Source organism: Lygodium microphyllum, chromosome 26 (assembly GCF_053477565.2).
Source record: "Lygodium microphyllum isolate KBCC chromosome 26, Lygodium_microphyllum_v1.1.10, whole genome shotgun sequence".
Classification (NCBI taxonomy): domain Eukaryota; kingdom Viridiplantae; phylum Streptophyta; class Polypodiopsida; order Schizaeales; family Lygodiaceae; genus Lygodium; species Lygodium microphyllum.
In genome coordinates this window covers 1965416-1989746 of record NC_141160.1, presented here as the reverse complement: position 1 = coordinate 1989746, position 24331 = coordinate 1965416, and the positions used below count along the sequence as shown (strand labels likewise).

The following is a 24331-nucleotide window of genomic DNA, read 5'->3' as shown; positions in this document are numbered from 1 at the left end:
ATACTTCAAGAAAACAATTGGAGTTTGTAAAGATTCTAGAAGACAACAATATGGATGCATATTAACTTCAATTCAGGATTTGAAGAAGCAACTTTCCAACATTGTTAAGACTGCCAAAGAGTCAGCTTGTTTCCACTGTGCTTGGTGGATAGTCTGAGTCTTGTGTAAGCTTCACTACTACTTTGAGATCCATTGCTAAAAGCAATGCTAATCTCTATTATTCTGATTAGTTCATTGCACTGTTATTGCAGGAGCAACAAAGCCCCTTGAACTGATCAGCTATATTGACCAATGATTAAGGCTTTGCCTCCTGACATAGAGGAAAGGGCAAACCAGGCTCGTCATCTAGTGGATAGCAAAAGGGTAAGGAGGGTTCATCAGCTTCTAGATAACCAAAAGACGAAAAGTAGAATAAGAAAAGATACAGCTAATATCAGAGTTCGCATTACCATCGTGAATATGAATGTTGTTACTATGAAAGATGTATATTCGGTTCCTGGGTAACAATGCAGGGTGCGGGACACTTATGACACCGATATTGTTATCATTTATGCAAAGGATTATATAGAGTCAATAACTATGAGCTCTGTACATTCATCATCACATCCTCAATTATTGGTTTCATAAGGCCCCTCTCACCCTCCATTTCAAGTTGTTTAATCACAAGTTATCATTTTGCTCTTCTTATGTTGTAACTATGCTTACAGTCAACAATTGTCTTTACAAAACATCTTTCTGCTATAGCAGTCCAACCAACTTCTCCAAAGATACATCTATATCTTCCATAATCAACTCGAAAGGTTCGGCAATGAAGGAAACCTCCTCAACATTGAAGTTAATTGAGCTTCTATGGATTGCTATGCATCACACATAGTCTTCACCAAAGCTTGTTGCATGACTTGCACATCCACCCCTGTCATCAATGCTCCCTCAACTTCAATTTTTAGACCCTGAGCCACTTGTTTCTTAGCTTGCGACAAAGAGTCAAGTGTATACCTTACCATCTTATTCTCAACTTTCAACAAGGCATTACCTTTTGCCAATAGCCTCCACTCATTTGTTAGACATTTCCTGTCAGCTTGTTCACAACTGCTTGGCAATTTTGTAGGCATTTATGTAGATTTCTGTGAACCTTCCAGATTTAATATCATCACCAACGTCTGGCTTGCAAGTGATTATGGTAGTTAGGATTTTGGTCACAGAGCGTCTTATAATGTATAGTGCTAGCATATATCACGAGTCCATCTTACAAGAGCAAGAGTTAAAACGTTACAAGAATTGTAAGAAAGACTGCCACAGGAGATCCATCAAGAGTTGGAAGGTGTAATCAGTTTGGGCAGGAACTGCAAGAGCAGTACACCTGCTCAGAATAATCCACAACAACTACACTTCCTGACATGAAAGTTTTACGCACAAGATTACCCTATTGGGAAAGAGAGTGATGATCCTCATCACCAAACCAATGAACCTGGCCTTCAATAAAATTAAGGGGTAACGAAAGAAACTGTTACATGCAATACTTTAATTTGAGTATAAATCAAAAAGCAAAGATTACACATGGGAGCTGCATTCCTCTTGCAAAAAGGCACTAACATCAATTAGTCCCCAAACCCTGGTGCCTCTTGCATATTTCTTCAATTTATTGCTGAGTATATGAAAGATACAAAATCAGCCTCAAAGCTGACCAAATCTTAGATTATCAGGGTGCTTCAAACTAGCCAAGAACTCTAGATCCCAAGACAAAGATAGAGTGTAACAGCCCTACAAATAAATGCATGCAGCCCTACAACCCATCTCTTCCAAGAGATCAGACCACCAATCCTCAAAAATGCAAACTCATGCCCAAATGTCCAGCCTTCCAACTAGCTACAAACTCTTCTACAAAGCTTTCTTTGTTACCACTCTCAACCTCCGATATCCTTGCTCCCACGGATCAGAATCACCATCTCCAGCAGTCACAGGCCAGTGGAGAGAGAGAGTGAGACTGAGACAGAGACAGAGAATCAAGTAATGGCAGGTAGCACCCATGCCAAACAGCAGTGTGCAAGTTCCAGATGGCAGCATGAGCTTTTATGGCAGCAGCATGATGATTTCTCACAACTGTGCAATTTCCAAGCACCAGTGTGATCATCAGATGCCAATGTGACTTGACCTGCCAAAAACAATATATATGACAGAAATTGTCAAATCAAGAAGCTAGATTTAAAAGGTTTTCCAAAAAGACTCGATAAAATCATGGTTTTTTGTGAGAAAAAACAGTTTGTTTTTCATTTTTAAACAAAAATTACCAAAATTATGGGTTACGAAAAAGAGGAACTTAACGTGTGGCTGCACCAGGATTTTCACATTCTATGCATTGGACCAGCATAACACGTGCAAACAACTACTTCCATGCACTTTAAAATCCCACAACTTTGAATTTAGAAGTTGTTACCATAACATTAGTTTCCACTAATGTCACCCATAGTGTCCCCATGCCCAATGTCACGTATTCTTCCACCCTTGATGAGTTAGGGCTTACAGTCACATAGCCACAATTCACTTGCCAAAAAAGACGAAATCATAAAAATTGCCAAGCTCACTCGCTCTCAACTAGCACTCATGACCTCAACTAGTGTTCGGGGCCCAAGAGAAAATTGCATGGTTTCAAAAAGTCTCAAAATGACCAAATTTGGACCAAACTAGACAAAGCTGCTACTGTCTGCCAATGACTCAATGTTGAGGTCACGAACAAGAGATTCTATGAGCGCTAATAGTGCAAAGGTGTGGCTCGTTGTTTAGCACCAACAGGTCAAGAATGAGGACCAAAATGCATCTAGCAATTCATCTTTTTGCTTGGTGGGAATAGACAGGATGTGTTTGCATCTGTCAAGCCATTCACAAGACCATGATGGATTGGTGGCAAAGCACCTCTCAAATGGAGAGACGTGATTGTCACCGCTCCTAGCCCACCTATTCACAACAAATCCCTTGGTGATGGCTTCCTTGCAAATCTCTCAATTGATACTATAGTATCAATCATGGAGGCTGGATATCCTAAGGTTCCAAATAGCTCTAGGACTTGGCCTTGTGTTACCCAACCTTTATCTATCAAAGCTAGAGTATAGCCTAAGCCAAGGTTGTCATGTCCGATAGCATCCGATTAGTAACGTCTGATACTAGTATGGTACTAATCGGACTAATAAATCTTGGACCTACGTCCAATGAAAAAAATTGTACACATAAATTTAATATCTAAACTGAATATTGGGAGTTAAAGTAATACACCTTAAACATTTAGAGACTTTATACTAGAAGTTTGCATATTAAGAGCTTGAGGATAGAGAGGATGGCCGATGGAGAGCTTGAAAGTCGAGGCAAGGTGGAGATATGGCAAAGAAGAGCTTGAGGGAATGGGGTTAGAGAGCTTGAGGAGAGAGTTTGAGAATAGAGAGCTTAAAAGTTGAGCTTGAAATTTGAATTTAAAATTAGAGAGGGAAAGGCACCAAGGGGGGATTTGGGGTGTGTACAAGTGTGTTGTGGAGAGGAAGCCTAAACAATACCTACAATTTATCCCAAAAGTGACCCCAAATGGTCACAAACAGACACTTGAAACAATCAAACAATTTTCATCGGACATGTCGTATTGGACAAGACAGATCGGACAAGTTGACCCATCTGTCAAACGTGGACAACTAGGGCCGGAGCATATAAACAAAACTAGGCAAATTGATAGACACACACAAGTATTGGGCATGTGGACAAGCAAGGTTTAAAAGAGGGTAACCTACTTTCAACTACATCCCTCATACTCTGAGCAATCATTGAGGAGATCAAAGCACATAGGAGGCACATCTATTGTTGCTTGAGGATAGCTTATACCTAGATTATGTTGTCTTTGCAGCGGTTTCTCTGTTGGCATATTATCAAATGCTTTCCACAAGTCTGAGTGCTGAGAGGGATGTCACAAGAGATCATCGACACCACTAGAGTAAACCACACTTGTCCCACTCTCTTTGAGCTAACATTGAAAAGATAGCCGAAAATAACTAAAGAGCAGCACAATCATAACTTAGCACACACAAATATTTCAAACAATAAAGCAGCAAACAAAATCCTCAGACATGAGAGCTTGAATGCCCCTATTTAGAGACACAACACCAACTGGCCCCAACCTTGGCATCCCTTGCACAATTTCTTTAGATTATGGAGAAGGATGACAATTCGGCATACAAATTCCTGGTTTACTACTGATTTTTTCTGTGGACTGCCATGTATGGATAGCCAATGGCCTTTACACCATTATAATTGGACTCTACCAATTCTAGATACCCTAAATAGCTCATCCCTGAAGTCAGCATGCAAACCCTAAAAATACAATGGTAAACCTGCCACTGATTTGGCTCCAAATCCTTGGTGCATCGACATAGAGCTCTGTCCAATTTTGCCCAAATGCATTTATCAACAATTACTCACATCAATCTTGGCTTTTCTTGCGACAAAACTATCCTAAATACCCTCTAACAAATATGCATTTCAAAGCTGAATGCATCCATAATAGTGATTGCATGTACATTAAACAATTTTTTCTAAGTACATCCATGAAAATGATTGCATGACCAAAAAGCATTGCATGCATGCATGTCCAGACATTGCTCTACATTCACGTGCAATGACCAATTTAGTATGAATCCTCTAAACTGCCCTAGTCAGCTAAAACCCTGATTCAGTCTTGATCAAAAATTGCACTCTAACGAGTGCCAAAATGCATTTCAATGCTGAATGCATCGATAATAGTGGTTGCATGTCCATAAAACAATTTTTGCTGAATACATCCATGAAAGTGATTCCATAACCATAAAATAAAGCGTGCATGCATGTCCAATAGCATGCAACAACCAATTTAGCATGAATCACCTCTAAACTGCCCTAATCAGCTTAAACCCTAATACATCCTTGATCCACAAACCCTAATTTAGCATCCGATCAGCAAGCTCTTTGCCAATAGAAGAGTGTGTGTCGTGGGAACATCAGTTTCTAACTTATTGCTTTAGCATAATTGAGTTGTGCACATGCAAGGTGCAGATGTGAAGTGCAAGTTAAATTGGGCATTGTGACAATCAAAACCCTAGCTTAGGTAGTGGGGGGCATTGCAAAAGTTGTGATAAGTTATGGTGGACACTATTAGTGGGTGCCTAGTGACAATCTTGGCTCTAGGGATTAAATGTGCCCTTGGAAATGACTTGTACCATTGGGGCTAGAGAAACAATTACTAGAAATTCTCTTTTAGAAGCTGAGAATAGCATAAATAAGTATGCCACTTGTCAAGTGAAGAGAGAGCATGCCATGCAAGGCTGGTAGGAGCCATTCAAGCTGGTGAAGGATTAGTTAAGGCTGTCCTAGGCTCGGCAACTGCTGAGTTGGCTACTCCAAAGGTTGCTAGATCTGATTGGCAGCAAGTGACGCATCAGCCTGACATTTTATCTACCCTCTCAGCAAATCTTAAGATTTTCAGCACTACCTTGCTAATCTAAACCTGATTACTGCTGAAATTAGGGTTTCTCAGCTATCTTGGAACATGTGCCCACAAGTTGCAACCTTGTGATCGAAGCGATTGCTATGAATTTAAGAATTTGCAGCAAATCTAAAGATGATTGCTCATCTACAGTTGAAAGGACCTGCATGCAAGTGTTGCAGACCCAATTTGTGCCCAAATGTGCATCGAATCAAGGGGCAATTTAGAAATTTCTGTTGCTCATCATTTGTGACAAAGCTACATTGCTGAATTTGTACAGAGATTGACCAATCGATAGGGGAAGAAGTGATTCTCGTAGAGCAATCCTCTCAAATCCAAGGCAAGGCCTGACTCTTCTCGAGGATTGGAGTCCAATTTCAATGTACTACAAGGTTCAAGGAATCAAATTTAAAGAAATACTACAAGGGTGCCAATTTTGGGGCCAATTGGACGTCAGCTATCTACTGTCCATGTTCTTTTAATTAACTTATTCTGTGTTTAACACTAAAGTGTTTATTTCATTTTGTTTGAATTTATTGCTTGCTGTAATTGCTGGTAAATCAAGTTATATACCATCCTATTTGAAAAAGAAGACTGGTTTCTGTGAGAGTGCAAAATGGAAGAGGAACACAAATATGGAGAGAAAAGGAGAAGAAAGAAGACAGCAAGAACGAAAGAGATATCTGCACTGAATTTGGAAAGAATGCTGAGTACAATGATGGACTGATCAGTCCCTGCACGTAGCCCAAAGCGTCAATGAGGGCACCAGATTAGGCTGGAGGATGATGGTAGCACCAGAGACGGGGATGGAGTGTGCAGCCAACAGCACCTGCAAGCAACAAAAGATGAATGACAAAGTGCTGCCAAGTGGGGCTATAAATAGCCAAACTCCACTAAAACTGGCCAACCTACCAAAATAGGCCCTAAATATGCAGTCTATAATGTCCGACTACATGAACAGCACCGAAAAAATATCTATGGGGAAATCACAGCAATCAAGGGCTGATCACAGCCTACAGGGGCTGCCGCTAACTAATGACACCTGGCAAATGAAGGAAACACACACTGATAAAGGGAACGCACACTAAACTGAGTGGAAATGAAAATCAAAGCTCCAATGTGTCCCTCAGACTTTGACGGAGCTCACAACAAAGAGATGATAGACAAACAAAATAAAATGGTAGGCTAACAATTTCATGGTTCCATTACCGAGATACATCAACTCTCTCAAGTATGTGGACCCGAGGCACTTGATTGCATGCTAGTTTACAAGTAATTTGCTGAATTTGCTCTCAATGTTAGGGTTTATCAGCAAACCTTCTTCAATTGCACCCTCCTGCACATGAATTTGGCTAAGATCTCTTACGAGGAGCTATGAATTGATTGAGAGAATTGAGAGGAAGCTAGAGAGAGAAATTTCAAAGTTTCATCACCAACATTGGCTGAATTCAATGCTTCCCTACTATGAATGGCTGATTGACTACAATCCACCATCAACACAAGCCCCATATGCAGTTGCTTGCCCTTGTGGACCACAAAATTGTTGTCACCTACTTGTAGACAACCTACAAGGGTTGTCATTTGCCTCCAATGACCTAATCAGCCAAGGGCAACTCTTTGACCATCGCCAATGTTTGGGTTGATCACCAATGGCTGCCAAATTGCAGCAATATCTCTCTCTCCTCCTCTCCTAACTTCCAGAATGTTGGAATGAGGCTCTACTAGCCTCTAGTAGCATTACTCTCACTTGTATGGGCAAGTTTTGCCAAGTAGCAACCTTCAAATTGCTTTTTTCAGCAATTTTAGCCCAACTAAATTAATTTCAAAATATTAATTCTGAAAATAAATCTAATTATTAGTTTTGCTCAAAAAATATCTAATTACTCCACCAAAATGGTAAAAATCAGACCTCTCTCAGTCAATTATGGCTTTTCCCAAGCTTGCATGCCAAAATGAGAGAGATTGAGAGAGAAAATGTCAAGTTATTTTTTAAAAACTTGGGATTGCCCAAACCTTTGAATGGCTGCTGCAAAAATTCGAAACAATTTTTTAAAAAATTTAAAGAAAACCAAAGTTCTATTACTAACACTTTGCAGGAAACTCCCCTCCTTGTTGAGCTTTTAAGTGCAATATATACAAATTAGCTCTTTAATCCAGCCCCAAAGTATGCTTGTTGCCAAACTTCCATTAAATTAGTAAACTTTCCTAGAGAGTGTCCATGTCCCATAAGCCAAACCCTAATTTAGGAGGATCCACTATTGACTCAGCCTATCTTGTATTTTCAGGTCCTCCATCAGCTCGTGTCAACTTCTCCACTGCTGTCTACACCCCTCCATGGCGGATACGTCAGTTCATGGCAGTGATCAGCCTTCTTCAGCACCTTGTAATCAGTCTACAGCCCTCCACATTCCGTTTCTGCTGCAGGCAGCAGCTTTCCCAGCCTATTTGCACTGTTCCCAGCCATCAGCCACTGTCAGAGAGGTTCCAGGGAGCTGCATTTGCTGCAGCCAGGCAGGCCCTTTGACCTCTATTTTGCAGTTTACAGCAGTCACCCACTCCTCCATGGGCACCTAACAGCTACATTTTGCAGCAAACTGTTGTCACCTTCATCCTTCGGATCTTCCCCAACTTGCGGCCCACTATTTCATGTTGCGATTGTGTATTCAGCCTGATCCAGACTCTGCATCTATGTTGCCACTATGTGTTCGGCCTGACTGAGACTCTGCATCTATGTTTGCAGCTGCTTATCACATCCCAATGCTGCCTGGTGTGTCAGGAAATGTACATAGTATGACACACTCCCCAGCTCATACTTTATACCCCAATCCTTCAGAGACACTGCAATTCAAGGTTGTGCATTCACTATGCGTAGTGTGTTTACTACATTGAGCATTGTATCTATTCATTCTTCATTCATCTTTTGTGTTACCCCAATCCTCCAAGTTCTATTATCAGTGTTGTGTTTGTATTCTATGTTCGAGCATTTCTTTACACTCCCCACCTTCCACCCCCCGAAGTAAAATATACACAATAGCAAGAAAGCCCTATAGTTGCTAAGTACATCATAAGTACCATGGTTGAGTGAACAACCAATCGAGTGGGCTATAATGTCACACCATATGAGCAGAGGTGGAAAAAGGTGTCGAAATCCTATGTCCACGTGAAAGCATCGCACCTTCTCCTGGTCTTCTCAAAACCACCTTGTAGCCTCTGCCTTCTCCCCACAAAGAGTGAATGATCTTTGTCTAAATCCTCAAAATAGTCTCTGCAATGGGAAACATCCTAAAGGTCAATAACATAGCTACACCTCATAGTCCAAAAGAACCAAGCAATGATGCATTTCTTGCCCCATGATTCTAGCCCTATCCTTCCAGCTCTGAATGTTAGGTTGCCATAAGACTTTTTGTTTTGTGGTTTGGGAGAAGGCGGGCATATGTGCATTTCGTAATGTCAGTTCTTGCATATGTGCAGTACATCATCAATTGTAAATGTAAACATCAATATCCCTTGCACTTTTGTAGATAGCTTTTGGACATCCACATATTGAAAAACCTGGTAATCAAAATCACACACTTACAGATGTTTAAAAAAACATTACACCTGCACGATGCAAAGAAAGTACCACCTGGTTTCAAAGACATCAAACATGTTCTAAAGAGCTTAAAGATGACAGAACATCCTCAAAGATGTACGCCACAATTAAAATAATTCTAAATAAATACAGTTGTACATGAAGCAAAATAAGTAGCTCAACATTGAAAATTGTCCTAACTTTCAAATTACTCTACAAACGTTCAAATGTTGTGGAGTCCCACCATGTGGCACGGCGCTTTCTGATGCTCAATTGACAGGCACAGTGCATAAAAGAATTGTTTCTAAGCTGAGAATCCAAACTGAAGTTTCTCAGAAAAAAAAGGATCTACACTTACATATCTATCATTCTTCAGATGTGATTGCCTTAAGAAAAAACGATGACAGAAGACTATAGCAGTAGCTATTGTAACCTGCGGTCTGGCAAAAACAAAGACAAACATATAGTTAAAAACAATTGATAGATTTTGTCATCACCTTCTCCCATCCCCCCAAACCCTCCCCTCCCCTCCTCAAATATACCACACTTAAAACCTGAAAGGTGATACATGTCTTCCCATTCTTTTGTAGGACATGCCATGGACTTATTGTATGATTTCTAAATCATATAGGTTCATACTCAACTTTATAAAATCAATCAATCAATGAGCTTTCCTACCTTTAAAATTTTGGTTGAGTTTATTTTCAGTTCTAAAACAAATAAATTACTTGGCTATAATTACCTTTTTCAAGTTTCACTCCACTAGGATTCGAAACCTAGAATTGTAGGTTTGATGAAACTAGAGATGCAATGTGGAAGTAAATAGAGTGGACAGCAAAAGAGGGAGAGAACATGCAGAAGGCAAATGCACAAAGGCATCAAGCAAGGATCCCAGACAAAAGCAAAAATACTAGATAGTGAATAAACGTGTGTGTGTGTGTGTGTGTGTGTGTGTGTGTGTGTGTGTGTGTGTGTGTGTAACAAGTGTGAAGCCTATAGATAAGCAAACCGTGAAAAAGCTGCCAGACCTAGAAACTGCCCGAAAACTGTGGTAACTTATGCACAAATTCATCCAACCTATATGGACCATGATTGACACATGGTGAAAATCATCTAACTACACAAAAAATAGTTTGCTCTAATCTGAAGTTGGGCACATACTCCCAACATCCCCTCTCCGCGACATATCAGGGAACAAGAAGCCAAAAGAGCTAAGGTGTAATACATGAACATGTACAAAAGGAATACAGTTGAAGATATAGTCTCCTTTTGACCAAAGAAATAAAGCAACTCATGGAGATCCAACTATCACAAGGCACAAAGATGTCAAGGTGGTTGAATATTGCTGAAGAAGATCATAGGAATTAAAATCCTGGATCATGTTGAAGACAAACAAGAAGGGATCCTCAAACAAATATGAAATGAAGCCTAAGGAAGGAGAGAATAATAAACATCCTCTAAAAGGGCTAAAGAGACAGCAGCATTAAATTCTTGAAATTTAAAGAACAACGTGAACATGTCATCCACAACTGCTAAAGCCCCGTGTTGGACAAGGTTTGCCCACCAAGGGACCTAAAGGTGTAGAGCTAAAAAATGAATTATAAACTTATTAGCTCTTTAAAACAACCCCAAAACATGTGAATTACCTAGAGTTTCATTAAACGGTGTGTAGTCCTAGAGAACATATGTGTCCCATAAGCCAAACCCTAATTTGGAAGAATCCGCTCATTTATAAATAGACAAGCTGTCCACCATTCAACAAATCCCTTGTCTTGCAAGTCATCACTCTTTTGCAGATTTTCAACCATTAGCCTTCATCCATCAATTGTCCAGCCCTTGCCGACTGCAGCCACATCCACTCCAGCCCTCGATACCTAGTTCCCAGCTGACGTACTACTACCAAGAGCTGTCGGACAGCTGCAATTTCAGCCTGCAGATCATTGCCAGCTGCTAGCGTCATCATCATGCCTCTACTGCCTGCATTTTCAAGCTGCACAGGCCACTCTGCATCAGTACTCTCTTTCAACACTGTCGCCTAGCTGTTTTCAGCCTCCCATGACCAGTTGCCTCCATCTTTGGGTGGTACGCTGCTGCATTTTGCGAGATGCTGCCTCCAAACCACAATGTTTTGGTTACCGACCCTCCGACAAGTGGTTACAAACCTCCAGATCCCTTTCCAGCAGACATCATTCTCCAACTACCCCCATTGTTTTGCCTTCGAGCATTCTGTACATTCTTACATTCATTTACAACATTAATTCATTCATTTTAGAGTTTTCCTTATTCTTGTTTGTGTTTCGTAATTTTGTGTTTATTATGTTTTTGTCTGAATTCTTGTATTTGAGTGGCGTTCATACACTCTATGTTTTCTCAATACCAACCGTAGTATCACTTCACATGGTATCAAAGTTGGTGCTCTTCTAAAGAGTTACTTGAGGCTATCATAGATTGCTTGGTTTGTTTTTTATTACACTATACATCACATGCTAATTCACGATGGCTCATACCACTCTATCTTCGGATCCGCTGATATTTTCTCAAAGTACTTCTTCAATGGAGCATCTCTTGAGGCATTATGGTCTTGAATTGGAGGACAACCCTAAATCTACTAACCTTTCTTGTAGGGATCATTCATAGAGGCCCAACTCTTCCTCATCTCATACTCCTTCACAAGGTGCAGGAGCACCTTGCTGATAAGACTAACCACCTCTTAGTTGAGGAGAGACTATCCACCCATGAAATATCCAAAAGATCAAATTCTTTACAATCAAGCCCAGTGGCAAATTCATGCAATCCATTTTTATGTGAGTTTGATTATGTCTATAAAGCTTCTTCAATTATGCAAGGACCCGACTATGAGTCACCTAGGGGACCCAATTTGGTGCCAATATGGACTTGAAGAACACTTTGTGATCACAAATATTCCACAAGGTAAACCTTCATCTTCTTTTTCATTTGAGTACAAGTTTGGTGCTTCACTTTCACTTTCACATTTAGATTCCTCTATATTCAATCTAGACTACTATTTTAGACCTACCATAGGTTATCCCCTCTTAGCTCAACATTGTCTTTGATACACATTTAGGTTTTAGGCCATCATTAGACACTCAAAGATGTACCACTTTGCACCCTAGTGCTTTGTTGCTAAGAAGGCTACGCACACACTATGCACCTCCTTCACATCCACAAGTGCATCTCTGTCCCACCCCCCTCTGTAGTTGCTCAAACACACAAACCCTCTTCTTATGTTGATAAGTGATCTCCTTTATTCATTGAAGGACTTGGAGCCCCATCCTCCCCAATTGATCTTAAACACAAACCATGTTCCGACGTCAATATTCAATCTCCTTCTTTTAAAAGAAAAATAAATTCTAAACCTCACAAAGACCCTCCTAGCATTACATGCCTAAAAAGAATATGTTTTGTACACTTTGCCCAAAAACCAACCATGTAGATGACTGTTGCTCAAATGCCAAGGGTATTAGACCCACACTTAAAATCGCACCATCCATCGCTAAGGGTATTCTACCTACACCAAAGTTGAATCCAACCTCCATTGCCAAACCAACTTTAACCCCTTCCGACAATGATAGTGCCACTACAAGGAGGTTGAAAGGGGGTCTTCCCCAAGGAGGTCTCAAAAATTTTCCCTCTTAGTATCCATGTTTCTCAATAGCTTGCCACTAGTATAGAGGATAATGGATCTCCCTCGCAATTCGTGCCTTATGGTATGGCTAACTAGTTTAGTCATTACCTCCCACTAGACTAATCCCACATTATTTAGCACTCTTAGTTCCTTACACTAATGACTCGGGCCCATATGCTACTTAGACTTAAGAATTTCCTTCATTTGTCTTCCACTGCATGTACACTCACTCATTCGCAAATCTCTTTTTTTCATTTTAGTTTTGTATTGCTTTTCTTTGAAGTATCTCACTATGAAGCTTTTGTTTTTGAAAATTCTAATCTCTTTTGCAAGGTTTTGTATTTCAGTCTAGGAGTAACATACAAGTTTGCTCCGGTCCTTTGCAAGATCCATGGTTGAGAGAGGGTTCCTACTCTTTCTTAGTTTTCTACAAGTTTTTGGTATATGTCTTTGACGTCAGTCTCCCGTCCTATTGTACCTCCCCTTCGCATTGCATGATCATACCCATCTTCGTAAAAGGGCACTTGGGCAAGTAAACAATTTCCCCACAAGTGCAAATCTTGAGTTGTTTCCATCAGCAATTCTTTTACCAGCTTACCACCACACCTCCATACTTCATTTTTCTTCGTCACCGATATCCACAAGTGGTTGGGATAGTTTGTCTATTTTGTGATGTAACCATCCCTTTTCGTTCTCCCCCTAGGGCACAAAACTTGATAAGTTGCAAACCATATCTTAACCAACCCAAAAAGAAACAAAGGTGAGATTTCTAAGTGGTTCCATCCGCCTTTCTAGAGGATCCATCCGCCTTTCTAGAGGATCCACTCATCTATTAATAGACAAGCTACCTACCATTCAGCTGATCCCTTGTCTTATAGGTCATCAATCTCCCACAGGTTTTCAGCCATCAGCCCTTATCCATCAGCTGTCCAGCCCTTACTGACTGCAGCCACGTTCACTTCAGTCCGTGGCGCCCAATTCCCAGCTGACCCCCTACTGCCAAGAGTTATTAAGCAATTGCATTTTCAATTTGCTAGTCATCACACCCCTATTGCCTGTGTTTTCAGGTCATCCTGGCCACCCTACCTCTGCACTCTCTTACATTGTTGTCAGCTAGCTGTTTTCAGCCTCTAGTGACCAACTATCCCTGTATTTAGGTGCTACATTGCTATGTTTTACTAAATTCGGCCTCCAAACTACTGCATTTTAGTTACCAGCCTATTATCCTTCCACATTCAGCTCCAACTAGTTGGTTACCAACCTCCAAATCCATCTCCGTGTCCCTATCTTCAGGTGCTACATTGCTGCATTTTGCCAGATTTAGCCTCCAAACTGTTGTGTTTTGTTATCTGGCTATTTTCCTTCCACATTCAGCTTCATCTTGTGGTTAAGACCTCTATGTGACGACAACCTCTCGGTGCCGTCTTTGGGTAGGCAACACCCACCCTATGGAGCCTGCCTCATGAGGGATCACCCTCTATTCGGTAGCCCCACAGCAATGCGGAAGCGTTTTTGGAGGTAACACGGAACGCGACACGGAACGCGTCACGGAAAACCGCAGGTAACACGTAACGGGCAAGGTAACACGACACGGAAATGAGGTAACTCGATATGTATATTATGAAGTGCAACGAAGGCACGAGAATAATTACAAGAAGCCAAGAAGGCTAGAGGGACGAGAAAATCACAGACAGAGGGTGGACGCTATCAACTTGCATACCACGACGCCATCATGTGGGTGAGGGAGGAGTACTACCCTCATACACACCTCTCCTTAAAAGAACGACGCCCTCGTGTTCAATGTGCAAATGAATGGACTTGCACGCAGAGCGGTGTGTTGAGACTCAAAAGTTCGGGGGTCTAAACATGTCTCACTATCAAGACAGCCAGTGTCTGCCCGCTAGACCTAACCTATGACCACAAACTTGGGGGTCTTTGTCGACTCAATATCAAGCCGACCAGTGTCTTCCCACTAGGTGCCATGCCCACTGACTCAATTACAGGTGTGGAGACATGGTCTTATTGACTCAAAGATGATCATCCACTGACTCAATTTACATTTGTGGAATGATCCCAATCTGGCTGACTAGGAAGCGAAAATAATATTGGAAACACATCAATTCAACCATCTGCTGACAAGATTTACAATCACAGAATGGAGAATAACCAAGTTAAAACAAGTTGTGTTCACTTGAAATAACTGAAGGTCCTGACAGTATGAGTGTGCAGAAACTGTCAGTGGACTGAAGAGGCGAGGCGCGTAACTCAGCTGGGAGTGTGCCACGCCATGAATGCAAGGGCCCATGAAGAGGCGCCCTGAGGTTGATGGCCCCAATTGGCCAAATCTGTCAATCCAGTCTGAAAGTGTTTGCGCGAGGTGCGTTGTGATGGCGCACCTCCCCTTAAAAGACTTTGGGCCAGGTAAGCCCAAACTTTCTGATTATGGCCCCAATTGGCCTGATTTGTCAATCCTTGGATCATCTGGAAAAGAAGGCCCCAATTGGCCTGATCTGTCAATCCTTTGTTCAGATAATAGGTGCGTTGTGATGACGCACCTCCCCTTAAAAATAATTGGGCCAGGTAAGCCCAATATTTTCGTGTATGCCGCCGTCTTGCGAAGGTAGCATTTTTGTTGGTGCATAAAGCACCCAATAAAGGGGGGATAGCCGTTCCTTTATACTCGTGGCGACGCGAGTCTTCAGCCCTCGTCTTGGCAGCTACATCGCCAATTAACCGAGCAGCAGCCGTTCTTTTATACTCGTGGCGACGCGAGTTTGCAGCTCTTGTAATGACGCCTCCAGCGCCAAGTGCAATAGGACTTGCCGTTCGTTTATACTCGTGGCGACGCGAGTTTCCAATCCTTAGAATGACGCAAAAAGCATCCAGTGAAGAGGAACTAGCCGTTCGTTTATACTCGTGGCACCGCGAGTGTTGGACTGCTCTCCTCGCAGCTTGCACATAAGCCATTCTTTTATACTCCTGGCGACGGGAGATCTTTATCCTGCGAAGATGTACTCGATTCAAGTACCAAATAGTAACTGGATAAATGGCCGTTCGTTTAGGCTCCTGGCTCAGGGAGCTTGGTGTCTTTTCAGGCTGAACCTGAGAAGTGCCCGTTCGTTTATTCTCCCGCGGCAAGGAGTCTTCCAGGTAAGATGTGCCCGTTCGTTTATTCTCCCGCGGCAAGGAGTCTTCAAGGTAAGATGTGCCCGTTCCTTTATTCTCCCGCGGCAAGGAGTCTTCAACTGCAAACATGCCCGTTTCTTTATTCTCCCGCGGCAAGGAGTCTTCAACATAATGTGAAGAAAGGTTGTCCGTTTCTTTATCCTCCTGGCACAGGGAGTCTATGAACAGATCTTCAATAAGCATAGCCATTTCTTTATCCTCCTGGCAGAAGGAGCCTTCGACAAGATAATCAATAAGCATAGCCATTTCTTTATCCTCCCGGCACAAGGAGTCTTCAACAAACTCTTTGGCCGTTCGTTTATCCTCCCGGCAAAAGGAGTCTTCAACACAAACTGTTACCGTTCGTTTATCCTCCCGGTATAAGGAGTCTTCCACATAACCTGTTACCGTTCGTTTATCCTCCCGGTATAAGGAGTCTTTCACATAACCTGTGGCCGTTCGTTTATCCTCCCGGCTAAAGAAGTCTTCAACATCCAGGATGGCCGTTTCTTTATTCTCCCGGCTAAAGGAGTCTTCACAAGAAGATGTCGCCGTTTCTTTATTCTCCCGGCCAAAGGAGTCGTTTAATTGTAGCTCATGGTGAAGGACCGTATCTTTATCCTCCTGGGTCAAGGAGTGAAGGAATGTGTTCTCAATCTCTTGTATGGCCCTTTCTTTATCCTCCTGGGTCAAGGAGTCTTCAATTCTGCCCTCATCTGCATATAACGGATACTCTTCAAACCCGAACATGACCTCCAGCAGCCCGACAATACCAAAGGGAGGGTCACCAATCCGCGAACTCGCATCCGGCTCCGTATGGCCCCTTATTCCCTTGAGGGATTCACCCCATCGCGGCATAAACTGGTCCATGTCGGTCTCCTTCCACAGTAGGATTTCATCATCTGAACTTGGGAGCTCGGTTTCTGCCTTCACCTCTTCAAACCTAACAATGGCCTCCGGCAGCTTTAGGGGATGGTCAGCAGCCCGCGAGTTCGAACCCGACTCCGTCTGAGCGCTTGTTCCCTTCAAGGTGTCACCCCGTCTGAGCATAACCTTTGCCATGTCAATCTGTTGTGAGGATATACAGACCGCTCTCCCTTGCTGACGATTATCTTCCTCATCTGCTTCTGACTTGACTTCGTCTGGTGTAAGATTTGCATTCTGCTCGGCTTCGTCTTCTTCTTCTTCTGCTTGTACTTCTTCTTCTTCTTCTTCGTTTTCTTCTTCTTCTTCTTCGTTTTCTTCTTCTTCTTCTTCTTCTTCTTCTTCTTCTCCGTTTTCTTCCTCTTCTTCTTCTTCTTCATCTTCTTCTTCTTCTTCTTCTCCTTCTTCTTCTTCTTCTCCGTTTTCTTCCTGACTTCTGGCCGTTCGTTTATTCTCCCGGCTCAAGGAGTCTTCAAGGATGTCAGCGTGGAATATGGCCGTTCGTTTATCCTCCCGGCTCAAGGAGTCTTCACCTTGTGATCTGGCCGTTCGTTTATCCTCCCGGCTCAAGGAGTCTTCATAACAAAATGGATCATGCGAGTACGAAATCGACTGCATGCCATAGGGAGGGAAAAATGGTTGGGGATGGGCTAAAATTGCCTCATCCAGGACATTGCATTGTTCCAGGATCACTCCATCTGATAATAGATGCGACTCTGAGGTCGTCTTTTCTTCAGCACATTCTTCTATCAAGACGTCATGAAACAAATAACTAGGCCCAAAGGCCACTGGTAAGCATACTGGAGCTTGAATGGCCACGGTTTCTTTTATACTCGCCCGTTCCACTACGAGTTCTTCAGGCTGCTCTTCTATATCTGAATCCGACCCAGAGGTCGCTTGCCATTCATAATAGTCTTCGATAAGCACTCCATCTACCATGTAACTGGGCATACTGGCCCCTTGAATGTAAACTGGAGGCTTCTGGACCACGGTTTCATTTATACTCGCCCGTTCCATTACGAGTTCTTCATACTGATTCTTCATATAGGACTCACTGCCCACAACTGATTGATCTGGACCCAATGGTTGCTCATAATATTCTTGATCACTTACTTCTAAAGTATGGCTATCCTGTGCGTTTTGATCATAAATTGAGTCGTCACGCCAACTTTCTGCTCTCCAATAATACTGCTCATAGTCTGCTTCTTCTTGATTGACCCTTTGCTCATCTTCGGCATCGGAATCTGTATATACTGAATGCATACTATTGAGAGGTAACTGAACCGTATCCTGAGTTTGTTGATTATGTGCTGCCAACGCTTGCTTCATTCTTTCTACCATCTGAGGTAGCATTATCTGCTGTTCGGGAGTTAGTTGGCCCTGTGATATCATCTGTTCGGCCATGGCTATCGTGCATTCTGCTGCAGACAAAGAATCTGGATCATTCAATAGATCTTGTGCAACTCTAGCACTTTCTGACTCCAAATCTGCATGTGAATTATGCATAGCAGCACACTGTTCTTCTGACTGACTTTCTGACTCGTACTCACTATCAGAGGAGTAGCCTTCAGCATCTTCTGTAAGCTGGCATACTGGGATTATATCAATTTGCCTTTTCTCATCTGGCATACCTCCCTGTGCAATGATTTCACCATACTCTTCTGTCATGAACATTTGTAATTTTCGCTCCACCAACACGAGGTCGAATGACAGGTTTTTCTTGTGTTCCTCAGACCACTCGATTATGTTATCATTGACTTCTTCAAGCTTGATTTTGAGATGTATCTGCTGTTGCTTAACAAGCTTCAACTGAGTGTCTAGGTTTACTTCTTCATGCTTCGAAAAAGGATAGCCACTTTGCAGCCACTTCACTTTGGTGGCCCAGAGAACTCTTCTGTCATCTTCAAAATCAAACCATTGGGCCAAAATTTTGTATTTTTCGGCATAAAAATCTTCAATTTGCAGTTTTTCGGCCTCAAAACCAGTTTTTTCGGCTTCTTTCTGCTCAAAACGCCGTTTTTCGGCCTGAAAACCAGTTTTTTCCACTTGTTTCTGCTCGTTTTCCATTTTTTTCTCATAAAAATCTGTATTTTGCCGTTTTTCGGCCTCATTTTTGGACCAGTGAGTCAAAATCTTGTGTTTTTCAGCATAAAACTGCTCAATTTGCAGTTTTTCGGCCTCTTTTTCAGGCCTATCCACACTTTTGTGCTCATTTTTCACTTTTCCAGCACCTTTCTTCTTTTTACCCATCCTACTTTGCCCAGGCTCACTCACCCGGGGGTCATTACGCACCAGCCGAGGAGTTTGCTCTGATACCAAGTGTGACGACAACCTCTCGGTGCCGTCTTTGGGTAGGCAACACCCACCCTATGGAGCCTGCCTCATGAGGGATCACCCTCTATTCGGTAGCCCCACAGCAATGCGGAAGCGTTTTTGGAGGTAACACGGAACGCGACACGGAACGCGTCACGGAAAACCGCAGGTAACACGTAACGGGCAAGGTAACACGACACGGAAATGAGGTAACTCGATATGTATATTATGAAGTGCAACGAAGGCACGAGAATAATTACAAGAAGCCAAGAAGGCTAGAGGGACGAGAAAATCACAGACAGAGGGTGGACGCTATCAACTTGCATACCACGACGCCATCATGTGGGTGAGGGAGGAGTACTACCCTCATATCTAGATCCGTCTCCAGCGGATGTCACTCTCCGACTACTCCCATTCCTTTACCTTTGAGCATTCAGCATATTCTGACATTCATTTGCAGCATTGATTCATTCACTTCAAAGTTCTCTTTCTTCTCTCCTTGTGTTTTGTGCTTTTGCCTTTATTATGTTCGTGTCTGAGTTATTGTGTTTGAGACGCATTTGTACATTATTTGTTTTATCAATGCAAAACCTAGCATCACTTCAGAAAAGGGAGGTTACACATTGTAGAACATAGATAAAGATGTGGATGGTGTAAAGAAATGCCCTAACACAAAAACTCAAATACAATCGTACAACAAAGCACAAACTAATAACAACACACAATTAGGGTTAGGGTAACTCAAATACAATGAACACGGTGGATCATGAAATGAATAAATCTGAATAGAATACGATGCCCAATGCAGCAAACACACTACATAATGATGAATATTGAACCTCGAACTCTCATGTCTCAAGGACTCAAGTAGAGATAATGAGCTAGAGAGTGTATCATACTCTAACAAATCCCAAAACTCAACAAGGCAGCCTCCGAAGGCATTTAGTAGCAGCAAGCGCACCCATGCAAGCTTGGATTGTTAAGAAATGATTGAGCAACCACAGAAATAGTAGGGTTTGCACAGAGAAACACAGTGTGTGTATGGCAAACACTGAGAGGAGAAAAGAAGAGAAACTGGGACGAATGAATGAAATAATGAAGCGAATCTGACACAAGGGTGCCATGGCATGAAAGATGCCCTGGAGCAAGGAGACTACTGAAGAAGCCTCTGAATTTGCAAACACAAGTATGAAGACATGTGCCAAGAGCAAGGAGACAATCGAAGAAGCCTCCAAATCTACAAACACAAGCCTAATGAGCTGGCATCAACAGCAAGATGTGACGCCAAGTAGAAAAGAAGGGTCCAAGCTACAAAACGCAAATGGCTAAAGGGTGTGAGCTGCTAAACGTAGGAGAGAACCCAAATGTTGATGCCTGGTGGAGGTGAAGGTCACCATTTGTAGTGGAGATACCACATGTAGTAAATGCAAATGGGTGGAGCCTCCTGACTCGCAAATGCAAAGTACAAGGGCTGCAAATCTTATGCTTGGATAATGGTGGCAGATGCTAGTTAAAGGAGGAGGACACAAGATATCAAACGCAAGACATCCACCCTCAAGATGTTGAGGCCATGATGAAGGGATGGTTGCCAACTAGAGAGGAGAAGCATGTGCCACCGTAAACCCATCCCAAGGAAGCTAGAGATTGGCGCCTAGCAATAGTGATGGAGACGATGGAAGGAGAGGAGAGAGAGATGGTGGTCTCATGAAGTGACTGAAAGAAGTGGGTGAAGAATGAATGGGAGGTGCCGTATATATATAGGTACGAACAGTGTCCAGTCTCACCGACTAAAGTCTCTCGTACGACGCTTCGACACTCATGGAGGACTTGTCAGAAGTGGAGCAGCAGTGGAAGCATAAACATGTGCTAAAATAAACTGCTGAAACACAAGACAAAAAGAGAAAAGAAAAGAACACGATACAGATGAGAACTCAGATGTATGCACGGGAAATGGAATCCATATATCTGAACACGAGACAATCACATACAACAGTGAGTCACTGGCTGCGTGGGCACTGGCACTGGCACTGGCTCCTCTCTCCACAGAGTCTACAGATGGTGAAGATGATGATGATGATAATGACTGAGGAGGAGCACTGAGTATAAATAGGCTGAAAAAGTGGGAAGCAATAATGCTGGTCGGACAGCATTAATGCTGGCCGACTGGTACATAAAATGCCCCAATGGCATAAAATGCCACACCAGAAAAATACCTAAAATACCTAATAAAAATGCCCAGCCCAGATCAAGCTCAGACTCACACATGAGCTGACAAATACTCTGCTAACACCCTCTCTCAGATCATGGGTGATCTGATACAATACAATAGTACAATGAAAAGGGATCAGAAACTATACAACATAGAACCACCAAGTAGAACCATGGATACCCAAGCAGTGGGTGATCAAGCCACCACCAAGGTGCCTCGGAGAGAACCTGATGTCGATGTCGATAGGACCAAACACCTGAAAATAGAAAAGATCATAGAATGTCTCTGTGTCCATCACCAATGTCTCGCAGTAGCATACAAGACCATCCTGGCAAAAATGCCCCGGAACATAGGTGACCATGGATTCCCCGCCTTTGGCCAGACCGCCAAAGTGTCCCCTCATGTGAGCTCTAGACGAAAGCCTCCCGCTCTCTGTCAGATAACCAGCTCAGCATCAACCTGGATGTCAATCCCAGCTCTAGGATTTGATTCCGCCAGACTGAAGTCGATGCATCAGGGACGTCCCTCTCTCGAACCTGTGCACCTGTATAAAAGTATAGATGAGACACGGCTGCCCCATCTGAACACCCGCTCACACTCCCTCTCTGGCACAAGAGAGTCGTGAGGGATGACCTCATCACCACCACTAGAAAGCAGCCGAGGAAGGGGCCACCAAGCCCTTCCCACAATCCGAAGAAGAGGATCCCTTCCGCGCCTTGGACTTCACCTTGGTCGGAGGATCTGAGTCGGAGTCTGATAAAGGAATCAGCCTACCTTTGCCTTCACTGATGCAAAGGATCTTCTCGTCTCACAGAGCGCCTCTAGCTCTGATACCATGTCAAGAAATGACTGAGCAACCAAAGAGATAGTCAAGTTTGCAAGGAGAAACACAAAGTATGTACGGCAAATACTGAGAAGAGAAAAGAGGAGAAACTCTAATAAATGAATGAAATAATGAAGTGAATCTCATACAAGGGTGTCATATCACGAAAGATGCCCTAGAGCAGGAGATTGTCGAAGAAAACTTTGAATCTGAAAATGCTAGGATGAAGACATGTGCTTGGAGTAGGGAAACAGCTGACTAAGCCTCCAAATCTGCAAACGGAGGGCTCTTGAGTTAACACCAACAGCAAGATGTGACGCCAGGTAGAGAAGAAGGGTCCAAGCTACAAAATACAAATAGCTAAAGGGTGCGAGCTGCCAAACGCAGAAGAGAACACCCAAATGCAAGTGCCTAGTGGGGGTGAAGGTTGCCAACTATAGTGAAGATACCAAATGCAGCAAACACAAATGGGTAGAGCCTCCTAACTTGCAAACGCAAAGTACCAAGGCTACAAATCTAATGTATGGATGATGGTGGTAGACGCCAGTTGAAGGAGAAGGGTAGAAGATGTCAACCGCAAGAAGTCCACCTCAGGATGATGTCACTATGATAAAGGGATGGTCACCAACTAGAGAGAAGAAGCCATTGTCACCATAAACGCAGTCCAAGGAAGTTGCAAACTGGTGCATGGCAATAGGGATGGAAATAGTGAAGGGAGAGAAGAGAGAGAGATGATAGTCTCACAAAGTGAGTGAAAGAAAAGGGTGAATAATGAATGGGAGGTGTTCAACTCCGACTAAGATATCCTTTGAGAACAAGATGTGGACAGCGAAGCTTTAACACCTACAAATTGCAAAAACGAGATGGGCAATGGAGGGCAGCTAGTCTATTTATAGAAACTTTTGGGCTTTCCTAATTAGTGTTTGCATATGGAACACAAACACTCTCTACAAATGCCTTTCTTTTAATAAAGGTTTGTAATTTTCATTAATTAAGCATGTTTTGAAACTATTTTAAAGAGGCTAATGTAATTTAAGCTCAACAACCCCTCTCAAGATCAAAACTAGTACCCGGAGGGATTGCCAACAAGCCCAAGCCCTTTTTCTTTTCTTTTACCCCAAGGCATCCCACCCCAAAGAAGCCACAACATCAAGCAAAAGATGCACGTTGGCTACCTTGTGGCCTATCAAGACTACAAAGGTAACGATAATGTTACCAAGGAAACCCAAGTATTCACCCCAAAGTGAGCAAAGCATCAGACAAAGGGCACACGCCAATTGCCCAATAGCATACTAAGTTTTACAAAGGCAGATGGATGTAGGGATAAAAACCATCATCATCTAGCTGGCATGTGCTAATTAAGCTTTTCTTGAGCTCAGGTACATACCGTACATGCTGAAGTGTAAAGACGGAGCCATGCTGAAACTGTAGCTGCATACTGCCAATACCTACAATCTCACATGCATAGTTGTCCCCAAGATGGACAATACCATGTCGACCCCCTGTATAGGCAGAAAACCACTCATGATGAGGGGTGACATGAAAGGAAGCACCCGAATCAAGAATCCAGGTATGCATGTCATCATCTGTATCTGCAAGTAAAGCATGTGCACCAAAGTGTGAAGAGACAAAGAGTACGTCACTCCCACTGTCACTATCATGAGTGACTACATTCACCTCTGTGCACCAAAGTGTGAAGAGACAAAGAGTACGTCACTCCCACTGTCACTGTCATGAGTGACTACATTCACCTCTTCAATTTTCACACTGCTTTTCTTAGGCTAACTGTCTTTCTTCTCTTCCTTGCTATCATTTGTCTTCTTTCCTTTTTATTTCTCTTTCTTCCATTTGCAGCAGTCACGTTTAAAGTGACCCTTCTTGCCACAGTGATGGCATTCAACATCTTTGCCACGTGATTTACTGCGTCCCTTACCATCATTTTTGCCCTTTTGTTGTGATCTGTCCCTAGTATGCAAAGCACAGGAAGACTTACTAGATGCATTGTTCTGCCGATTCATCTCTTCCATAAGTAGAGCACTCTCTATATCAACATACAAAAGGATCACATTAGAATTACTCATAACAGTCTTGAATGTATCCAAACTCCCTGGTAAAGTGCAAAGCAAGAAAGTAGCCTTAAATTCCTCATCAATCATGAACTTCAAGGCAACCAGCTGGCTGAAAAT

At 42.7% G+C, this 24331-nt stretch overlaps 1 protein-coding gene across 3 annotated transcripts in view; it reads right to left on the bottom strand.

The window, feature by feature from the left end:
* Window positions 1–24331, bottom strand: part of LOC148012945 (uncharacterized) — an 80151-nt gene that overhangs the window by 23987 nt on the left and 31833 nt on the right. For all 3 annotated transcript variants that reach the window (XM_087667471.1, XM_087667472.1, XM_087667473.1), the window contains one exon: window positions 9424–9505. In XM_087667471.1, the coding sequence (XP_087523597.1) occupies window positions 9424–9505 (82 nt within the window). The remainder of the gene's footprint in view (window positions 1–9423; window positions 9506–24331) is intronic.